The following is a 14,584-nucleotide window of genomic DNA, read 5'->3' on the forward strand; positions in this document are numbered from 1 at the left end:
TTCTTTGAGGATCCATTAAAAGGGGTTCTTTAAAGAACAATTTTAAAGAGTTATTTGAAGAACTTATAGGGCTCCCCCACAGTTTCAATTTGAAGAACCCCTAAAGGATCCTCCAGGAACCTTTACTTTTTAGAGTGTATGTTTAATAACAGTGTGTTACATGTGAAAATGTGATCGTATTTTAATGTTTAAGGACTCTTGGAAGATTGGCCCAAATGAGGACTAAAAGAGATCCTAATAAAATAAAATAAAATCAATCCCCAGATTGCTCAGCTTGGGCGGGCAGCCAGCTCTAGGAAGAGTCTTGGTGGTTCCAAACTTCTTCCATTTAAGAATGATGGAGGCCACTGTGTTCTTGGGGACCTTCAATGCTGCAGAAATGTTTTGGTACCCTTCCCCAGATCTGTGCCTCGACACAATCCTGTTTCGGAGCTCTACGGACAATTGCTTCGACCTCATGGCTTGGTGTTTGCTCTGACATGCACTGTCAACTGTGATACCTTATATAGACAGGTGTGTGTCTTTCCAAATCATGTCCAATCAATAGAATTTACCACAGGAGGACTCCAATCAAGTTGTAGAAACATCTCAAGGATGATCAATGGAAACAGGATGCACCTGAGCTCAATTTCGAGTCTCATAGCAAACCGTCTGAATACTTTTTTCGCTTTCTCATTATGGGGTATTGCGTGTAGATTGCTGAGGATTTGTATTCATTTAATCCATTTTAGAATAAGGCTTTGGAAAAAGTTAAGTGGTCTGAATACTTTCCGAAGGCACTGTATTTACCATTTTCCGTATAATAAATATTTATCGGAGAAAAAAAAAAATAATACACACCAATACAGTACTATGTATACAATCAGAGGGTAGCTGGTTTCTGTATTACAGTCCTACCAAGTATTCATATGACTGACAGACTTTTATGAGCTGTTTTGACTGTAACACCAATTGGTGTTTTTAAATCATTGATGAAGGATTTTGAGGCTGATTCCTTAACCTGTCAATGTTTCTAAATTGCTATTTTATGATTTTGTTAAACTCCTGTGATTTCTATGGATGTTTACTATATTACTTGCAGTTTTTCATGTTGTCTGTCTGTACTGTGGCTTGCGAAAGTATTCTCCCCCCTTGGCATTTTTCCTATTTTGTTGCCTTACAACCTGGAATTAAAATGGGTTTTGGGGGGGGTTCTATCATTTGATTTACACAACATGCCTACCACTTTGAAGATGCCAAATATTTTTTTATGTGAAACAAACAAGAAATAAGTCAAAAAAACATACAACTTGAGCGTGCATAACTATTCATCCCAGTCTCAAATCTCTGGAAGACTGAAACAGGTTTCCCTCAAGAATTTCCCTGTATTTAGCGCCATCCATCATTCCTTCAAATCTGACCAGTTTCCCAGTCCCTGCCGATGAAAAACATCCCCACAGCATGATGCTGCCACCACCATGCTTCACTGTGGGGATGGTGTTCTCGGGGTGATGAGAGGTGTTGGGTTTGCGCCAGATATAGCGTTTTCCTTGATGGCCAAAAAGCTCAATTTTAGTCTCATCTGACCAGAGTACCTTCTTCCATATGTTTGGGGAGCCTCCAACATGCCTTTTGGTGAACGCCAAATGTGTTTGCTTATTATTTTCTTTAAGCAATGGCTTTTTTCTGGCCACTCTTCCATAAAGCCCAGCTCTGTGGAGTGTACGGCTTAAAGTAGTCCTATGGACAGATACTCCAATCTCCACTGTGGAGCTTTGCAGCTCCTTCAGGGTTATCTTTGGTCTCTTTGTTGCCTCTTGGATTAATGCCCTCCTTGCCTGGTCCATGAGTTTTGGTGGGCGGACATCTCTTGGCAGGTTTGTTGTGGTGCCATATTCTTTCCATTTGTGAACAATGGATTTAATGGTACTCAGTGGGATGTTCAAAGTTTCGGATATTTTTTTATAACCCAACCCTGATCTGTACTTCTCCACAACTTTGTCCCTGACCTGTTTGGAGAGCTCCTTGTTCTTAATGGTGCCGCTTGCTTGGTGGTGCCCCTTGCTTAGTGGTGTTGCAGACTCTGGGGCCTTTCAGAACAGATGTAATTATACTGAGATCATGTGACAGATCATTTGACATTTAGATTGCACACAGGTGGACTTTATTTAACTAATTATGTGACTTCTGAAGGTAATTGGTTGCACCAGATCCAGTGGCGGCTCCTGAAAAAATTCTCAGGGGGGGCAATTTTTCTGATGATTTAGGTGACCTACACACATTTTTTAAAAGATATGTCCAGCAACAACATGAAGACAGGGGCAGCATATAAGTCAATACCAGAAGCATTTATTGACTGATCTCAAAAGTGTTGGCTTACAAAATCCAAAATAAGTTATCACAGTAAAAATAATCAAGGGTGTTCTTTCACATTCCTCAACACTGCATAAACAATATGCATTTCCATAAACAAATGAAATATCAGCTGAAAATACAGCATCTTGGTATTTGTTCAGATTGCAGGATCAACAAGAGCTTTTACCACATTTTTTGCCTCATGGTTGAATTGGAAATATGTGCACCTGAGCATAATTCACAACAAGCAAGCAGGAGCTTTTGATAGAGGCTACTGAAAACATTGATGCAAGTTATTGGTAATAAGACATTTTTATAGACTTCCATATTCTGCCCTCTTGTATAGATTTGTGAAAATGAACAGTGATAGACATTTTGCCTGAAAACAGAATTTGAAAGTAATTTCTAGAAAAGGTAAACACAGCTATCTGTATGGCTTTGTAAAAATGAACAACCATATTCTGGCCAATTGTATAGATTTGTAAATATGAACAACCATATTCTGGCCAATTGTATAGATTTGTAAAAATGAACATGAACAGATTATTTTTTTTTAAACTTTTTTTTAAATGAAAAATAACTATTTTAAACAACATCAACTGTGAACTGATTTGGGCGTGTGTGTGTTAAAGAGACAGACAGGGAGGGACAAAGAGAGAGAGAGGCTACATTACTTGTACTGAAACTGTTCTCTTCTCTGTTTCAATACAGCAAAGCGTTCAATGACTTTCTCATTGAAATTAGGCATGCTGAGGACTAGTTCCCTCTCCATGGAAAGCATGGCCAGTGCATTCAGACGTTCCTGGCCCATTGAATTTCGCAGGAATGTCTTAACTCGTGTCAAAGTTGAGAAACATCTCTCAGCTTCAGCTGTTGTCATGGGAGTAGTTATGAGGATGTTCAACAGAGTCACAGTCTCAGAGAACGTCTCCTGGAGGTTGTAGCTCATGAGAACCTGGTACAGTGCCAGTGCACCACAGCATCCCTTGAATTCAGGATTCTCATAGATCAGAGATAGTTCTGTCTTGAGCTTTGCCTTGCTCAGCATGGGGTATGCATTCACAGTGGCATTCAGAGCCTCATCAGGAAATGAATGGCAGTACCTTTCAAACATGTCTGCTTGCAGTAAGGTAGCACTCACAAGGTGGCCAGAGAAAGAGAACCTTTCTTTGGTGTGATCCAGGATGGTGTTGCAGACCTCTTCAGACAGCCTCTGCTTCTCCTCTTCTCTCAAAGCTGTTCTGGGTCTTTTGGCTCCTGTTGCTTCTTGCAGCTGCTGTTGAGAGGAGTCCCTGAAGGCAAACAGACCAATGTGTTTGTTGGCTTTGTACAGTACTGTTGTCTATGTGATGCACAGGTATATGCAATGTATCCATGTATAGTACAAATACTTCAGTTCCACTTAAAATGGGCAGGGATGCATAAAGTCTTTAGTGTTTAAGTTAGCCTTTGTGTCTCACATAGCCTGGATGTTCAGCACAGTATACAGTGGTGCTCATAAGCTTATGATCCCATGCTAAAGTTGACTAAAAAGAGGAATAAAAAAGAAAAGAAAATTGGTGTCCTTAAAGGTTGGATTTTCCAACTTTTTTTATTAAGTCATTAAGATCAATTTCCAAAAGATGATTTTTTTTATTTTTGTATTCCTCTTTTTAGTCAACTTTAGAATGTGTTCATACACTTATGAGCACCACTGTACAGTACACATAGTATATAAAATAAGCTAGATTACACCACTGGCCATATATAATGAGAATAATGTAATTTCAAACACAAATGCAGTCTCCTTTCATGCATACATTTTCAAATAAAGCTCTGCTTTGAGAAAGATCGAATGATATTGTTTAATCTTACCTTATGGCCTGCACACTGCTTGTGAAGCTGTCGAGGGCACGTTTGATAAAGACAGCATCGATGTCCTTCTTCTGTAGCTTCTGGTACAGAATGTCGACGTGGGCATGATTTTGTGAAAAAGCCGCAGGAAAAAAATAAAATCTTCATCATGTAGCATCCTCACGTAGCCAGATGCCTCTCTCACGGTGGGCTGGTCAAATGAACCCAATGAACCCGTCCGAATGGCTTCAAAACATTCTATGAGGTCGTCTCGATTCTCGTAGACAGTGTTCACGACTCTGCTTAGTAGAAACCTGTTGAATTATTAAATTTGGTCTGGGAGGTCCTAATTGTTTCGTTGCCAATTTATCTTGATTTGTTCGCCGACAAAAAGGAACTTCTTTCAAAGAGACAATCGAGTTGCACTGAAGGCTAGCCATTTTGACAGTAGTAGTGAATTGATTGATGAGGCTATCCGCTCTTTTCTTAGTTACGTTCATGGTTATCTTACGTATGACGAAAGCGCGTAAGTGCAAGCCCTCAGAAACCCATAGAGATTGTATTGAAAGCTCTGATATTTGAAAAAAATTGATTTTACATTAGAGGCTATGAGAGACTTCTGGGCGATTTTCAACCTGACTGAAATCGCCCCAAAACGGGCGGGGACATTTGAAGCACGACTTTAGCCTGATTGGACATTTAGTGGCAGATCAGACGTCTAGATTAGAACACTGATAACTACTGTTGCCGTGATATAATTGATTAGAAAAAAAAACCTTCCTTTTCCCGTTTGGCAGTGCGTCGCCCATATCGCCCTAATGAACACACCGCCCCTGACCAGATCTTATTTAGGGGCTTCATAGCAAAGGGGGTGAACACATATGCACGCACCACTTTTCCGTTAGTTATGTTTTAGAATTTTTTGAAACAAGTTATTTTTTTCATTTCACTTCACCAATTTTGACTATTTTGTGTATGTCCATTACATGAAATCCAAATAAAAATCCATTTAAATTACAGGTTGTAATGCAACAAAATAGGAAAAACGCCAAGGGGGATGAATAATTTTGCAAGGCACTGTAATGAATTGGTACTGCCTATCTTGTAAAAGAGATTTCAAATCTCAATGAGCCCTTCCTGGTTAAATAAAGGTTAAATTAAATTAAAATATATCTAAGGTAACTTTGATTTTGTACACGGTCATACTTAGTTATAACCAGTTATAACCATTGGCACGTACATAAGGTGCTGTATCTCTGTAGGTGATCTGTCTATCTCGTCAAAATCACTCCAATAGGTCCACCTCCACCCTCTAAGGATATTTATAACTTAACATTATGTCTTCAGAGAAACATGGATTCAAATAAATACTTTTTTAGATTTGTCTTAGAATAACTACTTTTTGAAGACTATAATATACAACACTCAATCAAATAAAATTGTATTTGTCACATGCGCCGAATACAACAGGTGTTACCGTGAAATGCTTACTTACAAGCCCTTAACCAACAATGTAGTTCAAGAAATAGAGTTAAGAAAATATTTACTAACTAACTAAAGTAAAAAATACAATAAAAAGTAACACAATACAATAACAATAACAAGGTTATATACAGGGGGTAGCGGTACCGAGTCAATGTGTGGGGGTACAGGTTAGTCTAGGTAATTTGTACATGTAGGTAGGGGTAAAGTGACTATGCATAGATAATAAACCACGAGTAGCAGCAGTGTCAAAACAAATGGTGGGTGGGTGGGGGGTGTGTCAATGTAAATAGTCTGGGTGGCCATTCGATTAACTGTTCAGCAGACTTATGGCTTGGGGGTAGAAGCTGTTAAGGAGCCTTTTTGGTAGCAGAGAGAACAGTCTATGACTTGGGTGACTGGAGTCTTTGACAATCTTTGTGGCCTTCCTGTAGATTCAGAGTCTACCTGAGTTCTGTATTGCATTTCTATCAAGTATTTATACCATTGGCAGATGTTGTATACCATTGATAGATTTTAGATGCACAAAAAATAAGGTGATTTTGGTTTTGGTACACAGTCATTGTCACGTCCTGGCTCTGGGGACTCTGTTATGTTGAGCCAGGGTGTGTAGAGGCTATGTTTTGTGTTTCTATGTTCAAGATCTAGTTCATTGTGTTTCTATGTTGGCCGGGGTGGTTCTCAATCAGAGGCAACGAGAATCAGCTGTTGTTTGTTGTCTCTGATTGAGAACCATACTTAGGCAGCCGTTTGGGCATTTGTGTTTGTGGGATCTTGTTCCGTGTATGGTTTGTGTATGTACCCAAGGACTTCACGTATCGTTTTGTTGTTTTTGTTCGTGTGGTGAATATTTAATAAAAGTATGTTCGCATTCCACGCTGCGCATTGGTCCACTTCCTCCAACGTTCATGACAGAAGATCGAGAGACTGAAAAACAGCTTCTATCTCAAGGCCATCAGACTGTTAAACAGCCATCACTAGCACAGAGAGGCTGCTGCCTACATACAGTCTTGAAAACCACTGGCCACTTTAATAAATAGAACACTAGGGACTTTAATAATGACACTTTAATGTTTACATATCTTGCATTACCGATCTCATATGTATATACTGTATTCTATACTATCTATTGCATCTTAACCTATGCCACTCTAATAATGATAATGACGTTGCTCATCCATATATTTATATATTCTTATTCCATTCCTTTACTCAGATTGTGTGTATTAGGTTTTTGTTGTAGAACTGTTAGATGTTACTTGCTAGATATTGCTGCACTGTCGGAACTAGAAGCACAAGCATTTCGCTACACTCGCAATAACATCTGCTAACCATGTGTATGTGACAAATACATTTGATTTGATTTGACATTTGAACCCCTAAACTCTCTATTTTCCACTGGCTGCCCCACCACCACAGAAAGCACTGAGCTAGGCTGAAACACCTGCATTTTGGAGCTGCCTTACTCAAGAAAGCAAAAAAGAGACCATGTTTGCATGCGGCTTTGTTAACTCAATGATTTTTGTAAACTTTTTTGCAAACTGATGTGTGACACATATTAATGACAAAATAACATGCGAAACAGGAAACAACAACAAAAACATAATAAAATAAAATGTCTAAACAGGTGGGGCTCTGAGTATTTTTGTAATACACCAAACATACTGCAAACCATTCAGAAACAGCACATATGAGTACTATACCATTCAATGTAAACATGCATACACACCATTCTAGATGTTATCCCAAATAACCTCATACCATTATACAAATGGATATACAGTATATCTACAATAACTCTATTTTATCCAGGAATTCCAAGTCTTATGAAAGGACTGTGTGCTGCCACATTGGCCTATATAATACACACCTTTGTCTAATGTCATACAGGAATTGTCCTCATTTATCCATTGAGACCTATTAGGAGGATCCCCATGATGCCACTTAAAAAGTTATATATAAATGACTAAGCTAAATCAAAGATTTATTGTCATTTTTTGCCCACCACCACCCTTCCTCAATCAGGGGACTAAACTGATATCTATTAAAAGTATTGTTTAATTTGTATCTCTTTTTCAATATTGTCTTTCCATGTCTTTTTTCTTATTTCTCCTCCAATCATAGTAAGACATACAGGTGTTTAATACATTGGACAGACTTTATAAATAAACATCCCACAATTGCAAGTGGGAGCTAAAAGTTCCTGGTCCCCCAGATTATCGTCTACTCCTCACCCAGATCTCCCCACCCCCTTCAGCCCACTGCCCCAGTGTGATTGACACACAAAAACAAACAAGAAACATTAAAGAACAGTAACCCTCACAAAGTACAAAAACATATTGTTATAATGCGTTTCTTTGTATTCAAGGAATTCTGGATGCACGAAGGTAATGAACACTTAGATGGAGAGTTGATACAATGTATTTAATATACGGTACCGGATTCAGCATAGCAATCTGCACGTGGATTGCATCTTACTATCATAACTACTAGACAAAGGAAATCTCTTAGTTTATATAGCCCTTTACACATTTCTTCAACAACTTCTGGTAACCGTCAGTTGGCACTCCCCACCCTGATGTTATCTCCTTGTACCCCAGGCAGGATATTCCATCTATCAATCATTCTAAGATAAACACCAGTGAGCTCCCTAGACATCCTGGTATCCTTGGCATTCAGACTTTGTGACACCAAGAGTGACCTATCTACTGGATTTAACCTCGTCCCTAAAACCATGTGAAAACACGTCATATCACACATAAAAAAATATATTACACAAAGAAACAATACTACAAGAATACATAAACTCAAAGTAAAAATTATCATGTGACTCATCAGCAACAAGTTGAATGTGCATCCCCTCTGATGGTTAGATAAGACTGCTCAATATTATAAATCCACTCTCATTGGTTTTAGACAAGAAGGAAATTTGGACAATTTATACAAAATACGTTTTTATTCACAATTTCAATATTATTTTTTTCAAGTAGACAGGCAATACAGTTCAGTTCAACACAGGTACAAAAGGGAAATACAAAATATAAATAATAATTTATACAAATAAAAAACAATAATTTATGGATTTAAATATAATAAATAGACTAACAGGGTCCCACATGATTGTATTCATGCTTTATAAACTGGTAAGGGCGTAGCTTCTGAGATGAGTCTGGATGATCAGTACATCTGTGCTGCAAGGATATCCAATCTTTGCAGATGACGTTTCGTCTCTTTCCTGATGAGCTCCCACGCCTGTGCACTGTAGTTCTGAAAAACACAGAACATTTTAAATATTAGTGGGGTGAACTTTCTTGGCAATTTAATGACCATTTTGTCTTGAACAACAAAGAAAGGATTGGTGTCGTATGTATTAAGCTTCTCAGAGTAGGAGTGCTGATTTAGGATCAGTTTTGCCTTTTAGATTTTTATAAATAGGAGGACAGAGGAGACCTGAGAGAAGACCTGATACTAGATCAGCACTTCTTCTCTGAGACTCTTGATACATATGGCCCCAGAACCTAATTTTTTTTAAGGAACCCTGCTCCTGTTTAGCCTAGCCTAGTTTATACTAATTTGATTACAGGTATCAAACACGTTTCCATACGAAACCAAACTCACCATTTTTCTCAGAACCTTCCTATTCAACTTCTTGAAGTACCGTTTCAGTCTCCTCTCAGGTTTCATGGCAGGTGATACCTGTTGGACAAAATTAAACAAAACATTAGCGTCATACAGATGTAGGATCTTAATTCGACCTCTTTTTTAAATGAGAATTTTCCTGCACGGCAGGAAATGGAAACTTACAGCGTATTCAAGGTTTAAAAAGGATTCTAAAGTTTGTAATTTCCACTTTAAGATATCAAACTTGAATGTCCATTAATTATAATCTGCAATAATCTACATTTCTCATTGCTGCAGTATTATTTTTGTGATGTTGCAAACTGGCTCAAAATCTATAATAACCCATATACAGTACATTCGAAAATATTCAGACCCCTTTCCTTTTTCTACATTTTGTTACGTTACAGCCTTATTCTAAAATGTATCAAAGAAAACAAATTCCTCATCGATCTACAGAAAATAACCCATAATGACAATGCAAAAACAGAAATACCTTATTTACATAAGTATTCAGACCCTTTGCTATGAGACTCATAATTGAGCTGAGGTGAATCCTGTTTCCATTGATCATCGTTGAGATGTTTCTACAGGTGAAGTCCACCTGAGGTAAAATCAATTGATTGGGCATGATTTTGAAAGGCACACACCTGTCTATATAAGGTACCACAGTTGACAGTGCATGTCAGAGCAAAAACCAAGCCCTGAGGTCAAAGGAATTGTCCGTAGAGCTCTGAGACAAGATTGTGTCGAGGCACAGATCTGGGTAAGGGTACCAAAAAATGTCTGCAGCATTGAAGGTCCCCAAGAAAACAATGGCCTCCATCATTATTAAATGGAAGAACTTTGGAACCACCAGGACTCTCCTAGAGCTGGCCACCCTGCCAAACTGAGCAACCAGGGGAGAAGGGCCTTGGGCAAGGAGGTGGCCAAGAACCCGATGGTCACTCTGATAGAGCTCCAGATTTCCTCTGTGGAGATGGGAGAATCTTCCAGAAGGACAACCATCTCTGCAGTACTCCACCAATCAGGCCTTTATGGTAGAGTGGCCAGACGGAAGCCATTACTCAGTAAAAGGCACATGACAGCCCGCTTGGAGTTTGCCAAAAGGCACCTAAAGGACTCTCAGACCATGAGAAACTAGATTCTCTGGTCTGATGAAACCAATATTTAACTCTTTGGCCTGAATGCCAAGGGTCACATCTGGAGGAAACCTGGCACCATCCCTATGGTGAAGTATGGTGGTGGAAGCATCATGCTGTGGGGATGTTTTTCAGCGGCAGAGCGATCCTTGATTAAAACCTGCTCCAGAGCTCTCAGGACCTCAGACTGGGGCGAAGGTTCACCTTCCAACAGGACAACGACCCTAAACACACAGCCAAGACAATGCAGGAGTGGCTTCGGGAAAAGTCTCTGAATGTTCTTGATTGGCCCAGCCAGAGCCCAGACTTGAGCGAGACCCGATCGAACATCTCTGGAGAGACCTGAAAATAGTCCCCCTTGGCGTTTTTTCCTATTTTGTTGGATTACAACCTGTAATTTAAATTGATTTTTATTTGGATTTCATGTAATGGACATACACAAAATAGTCTAAATTGGTGAAGTGAAATGAAAAAAAATTACTTGTTTCAAAAGAATTCTACAAAATAAATCACAGAAAAGTGGTGCATGCATATGTATTCACCCCTTTTGCTATGAAGCCCCTAAATAAGATATTGTGCAACCAATTACCTTCAGAAGTCACACAACTAGTTAAATAAAGTCCACATGTAGGCAATCTAAGTGTCACATGATCTCAGTATATATACACCTGTTCTGAAAGGCCCCAGAGTCTGAAACACCACTAAGCAAGGGGCACCACCAAGCAAGCGGCACCATGAAGACCAAGGAGCTCTCCAAACAGGTCAGGGACAAAGTTGTGGAGAAGTACAGATCAGGGTTGGTTATAAAAAAAATATTAGAAACGTTGAACATCCCACGGAGCACCATAAAATCCATTGTAAAAAAAATGGAAAGAATGTGGCACCACAACAAACCTGCCAAGAGAGGGCCGCCCACCAAAACTCATGGACCAGGCAAGGAGGGCATTAATCAGAGAGGCAACAAAGAGACCAAAGATAACCCTGAAGGAGCTGCAAAGCTCCACAGCGGAGATTTGAGTATCTGTCCATAGGACCACTTTAAGCCGTACACTCCATAGAGCCGGGCTTTACGGAAGAGTGGCCAGAAAAAAGCCATTGCTTAAAGAAAAAAATAAGCAAACACGTTTGGTGTTCGCCAAAAGGCATGTGGCAGACTCCCTAAACATATGGAAGAAGGTACTCTGGTCAGATGTGACTAAAATTGAGCTTTTTGGCTATCAAGGAAAACGCTATGTCTGGCGCAAACCCAACACCTCTCATCACCCCGAGAACACCATGCTGTGGGGATGTTTTTCATCGGCAGGGACTGGGAAACTGATCAGAATTGATGGAATGATGGATGGCGCTAAATACAGGGAAAGTCTTGAGGGAAACCTGTTTCAGTCTTCCATAGATTTGAGACTGGAACGGAGGTTCACCTTCCAGCAGGACAATGACCCTAAGCATACTGCTAAAGCAACACTCGAGTGGTTTAAGGGGAAACATTTAAATGTCTTGGAATGGCCTAGTCAAAGCCCAGACCTCAATCCAATTGAGAATCTGGGGCATGACTTAAAGATTGCTGTACACCAGCGGAACCCATCCAACTTGAAGGAGCTGGAGCAGTTTTGCCTTGAAGAATGGGCAAAATCACAATGGCTAGATGTGCCAAGCTTATAGAGACATACCCCAAGAGACTTGCAGCTGTAATTGCTGTAAAAGGTGGCTCTACAAAGTATTGACTTTGGGGGGTTGAATAGATAGGCACGCTCAAGTTTTCTATTTTTATGTCTTATTTCTTGTTTGTTTCACAATAAAACATATTTTGCATCTTCAAAGTGGTAGGCATGTTGTGTAAATCAAATGATACAACCCCCCCCCCAAAATCCATTTTAATTCCAGGTTGTAAGGCAACAAAATAGGAAAAATGCCAAGGAGGGTGAAAACTTTCGCAAGCCACTATAGTTGTGCAGCAATGCTCCCTATCCAACCTGACAGAGCTTGAGAGGATCTGCAGATACAGGTGTGCCAAGCTTGTAGCATCATACCCAAGAAGACTCAAGGCTGTAATCGCTGTCAAAGGTGCTTCAACAAAGTACTGAGTAAAGGGTCTGAATACTTATGTAAATGTAATATTTCCATTTTTTTCTGTTAAGACATTTGCAAACATTTCTAAAACACGGTTTTTCCTTTGTCATTATGGGGTATTGTGTGTAGATTGATGAGGGGAAAAAACAATTTAATCCATTTTAGAATAAGGCTGTAACGTAACATGTGGAAGAAGTCAAGGGGTTGCACTTCATACGTAGATTTGTTCACTTCTAGAGTTAGTAGGCTACACCTAAAACAGGGCCCTCCAACCCTGTTCCTGGAGAGATACCGTCCTTTAGGTTTTCACTCCAGTCCTAATCTAGCACACCTGATTAATTAGCTGCTTGATAAACTGAATCAGGTTAGTTACAACTGGGGTTGGAGCGAAAACCTACAGGAGGGTAGCTCTCCATGAACAGGGTTGGAGAGCCCTGACCTCAACAGTGATTATACTTTAAAATAGACTCGTTACTTACACAGGAATTAAGGTTCTCAAATTGGCGTTCAAGAATGTTGAGGAAATCATCCAGGTTTTTCTTGTCCCAGGTGACAGCATTCATATTCCCATCAAACAGTTGTGTGATTTCATAGATGGTCTCGTTCAGGAACCTGACTTTGTCCTCAAACTACACAGGATGATATAAAACAAATATTAGAAACAGTATAGGCTTCCGTTATGGCATCAATATAACATTGGGTCAAGACCGCTATACCAAAGCATATCAGAACATGATGAGTCAAAATTCAAGTCTTTACCTCAGCATCATCTATGTGTCTGTAAAGTGATGTTGGGAAAAAGACAGGGGCATTCTGCTTTGTGATATCTCCTCCCTGGAAAACAATCAATATAGTATGTTAAGTCACGTGTCAAATACTTCAAGAACAATCAAGACTGACATAAAGTATAGCTTATACTGCAAGTACAGTAGGCCTAATGTAGATAGCCTCTCTTGATATCTCTGTCACTATAGCCTTAGCGCCCTTTTACTATGGCTATTCAAATATAGGCTAACAGTTTTCTGACAAAGAGGCTAAACATGAAACGTATTATTATTTTACTTGCTTGGTTGTTTTGCTGTCCTTAATACATGCATTCAGTCTGCTCTTACAGCGTGCTGATAACTCACCATCTGGTCCAGCAGGGAAAGGTATTCTGCGCTCAAGTGTCCGTAGTGGTGTCGGATCCAGTCACAGCAATGACACACGCTCTGCATACTGCAAATAAGAAGAAAAATACACGTCCAACTCTGCATTGTATACATTGTAAATAGCAGTTTGTTTCGCTCTTAGTTTTCCACATGAGTTTGAACATCTTGCCTGTGTTAAGTAGTTTTATGTGGAGTTGGGGAAAGGGAAAACTGTATGGAGAATTTCCCCCGATCAACCTACCAGAGGCGGGACTTTCACTTTCCAGACTACACATGCAGCCGTAGGAATTCCATGCCTGCTCCGTCTTCTGGACGACCAAATCCCAATAAATCTATACACATTCTCCTTGAAATCAGCGTTGAATGATAGTTGAACAACACGATAACATTATTAAATGTAGATATCGGCTAGGCTATTAGCGAGAATAGGCTATTCACGAGCTATGCTTTCAACTGCTAATAACTTCGCATGAACAGATAAAAAAAAGTCTGATAACAAATTCGTCGAAGTCGAAATAAAACCCACACTTCTTAAGAAATGTAGCCATATAAGACATTAATTTAGTTGGTTTCGTTCAAAGTTAGTCCGAAATATTGTTCTGCAGCTCCGGCAAGTCCTCTGCTGTTGCGCTACAAATGAAAAGTGAATGGGAGACGTCAGCTTCACTACCCCAATCTCTCAACTATCATTTTCACAATGACGTAACCAACTTTCACCCTACTGTTGTCTGCTGGTGATGCAATGTTGACAAGCTACGACAACATGATTTGTTAGAACTTTCTATTTGTCGTTTTCTTTAAAATTGGAAAATGAAAAATAATATTTGACTATAGTTCCTTGGTATAGGCTACAATATCAGGGATATTTTCCCTATAGAGTGAATAGTTTTGACAGAGCTATAACCTACTGTTGTGTGTGTGTGTGTGTGTGTGTGTGTGTGTGTGTGTCATAGTGTG

General features: G+C 39.5%; 1 protein-coding gene across 2 annotated transcripts; it reads right to left on the reverse strand.

Moving 5' to 3' along the window:
• Window positions 1-8,620: 8,620 nt before the first annotated feature.
• Window positions 8,621-14,243, reverse strand: LOC311103567 (interferon a3-like; the record flags this gene model as incomplete). 2 transcript variants are annotated; one of them, XM_084145156.1, is made up of 6 exons in its annotated part: window positions 8,621-8,916; window positions 9,268-9,345; window positions 12,956-13,105; window positions 13,236-13,310; window positions 13,607-13,694; window positions 13,869-14,243. In XM_084145156.1, 5 exons carry the CDS (start codon window positions 13,691-13,693, stop codon window positions 8,827-8,829), a joined length of 480 nt encoding a protein of 159 aa, XP_084001282.1. In that variant the 3' UTR covers window positions 8,621-8,826. The 2 variants fall into 2 exon arrangements, with proteins under 2 accessions (XP_084001282.1, XP_084001281.1); XM_084145155.1 differs by lacking the exon at window positions 13,869-14,243 and having other exon boundaries at window positions 13,607-13,741.
• Between the last annotated feature and the right edge of the window lie 341 nt (window positions 14,244-14,584).

This window comes from Coregonus lavaretus, assembly GCF_964263955.1.
Source record: "Coregonus lavaretus genome assembly, chromosome: 28".
In the NCBI taxonomy this organism is placed as follows: Eukaryota; Metazoa; Chordata; class Actinopteri; order Salmoniformes; family Salmonidae; genus Coregonus; species Coregonus lavaretus.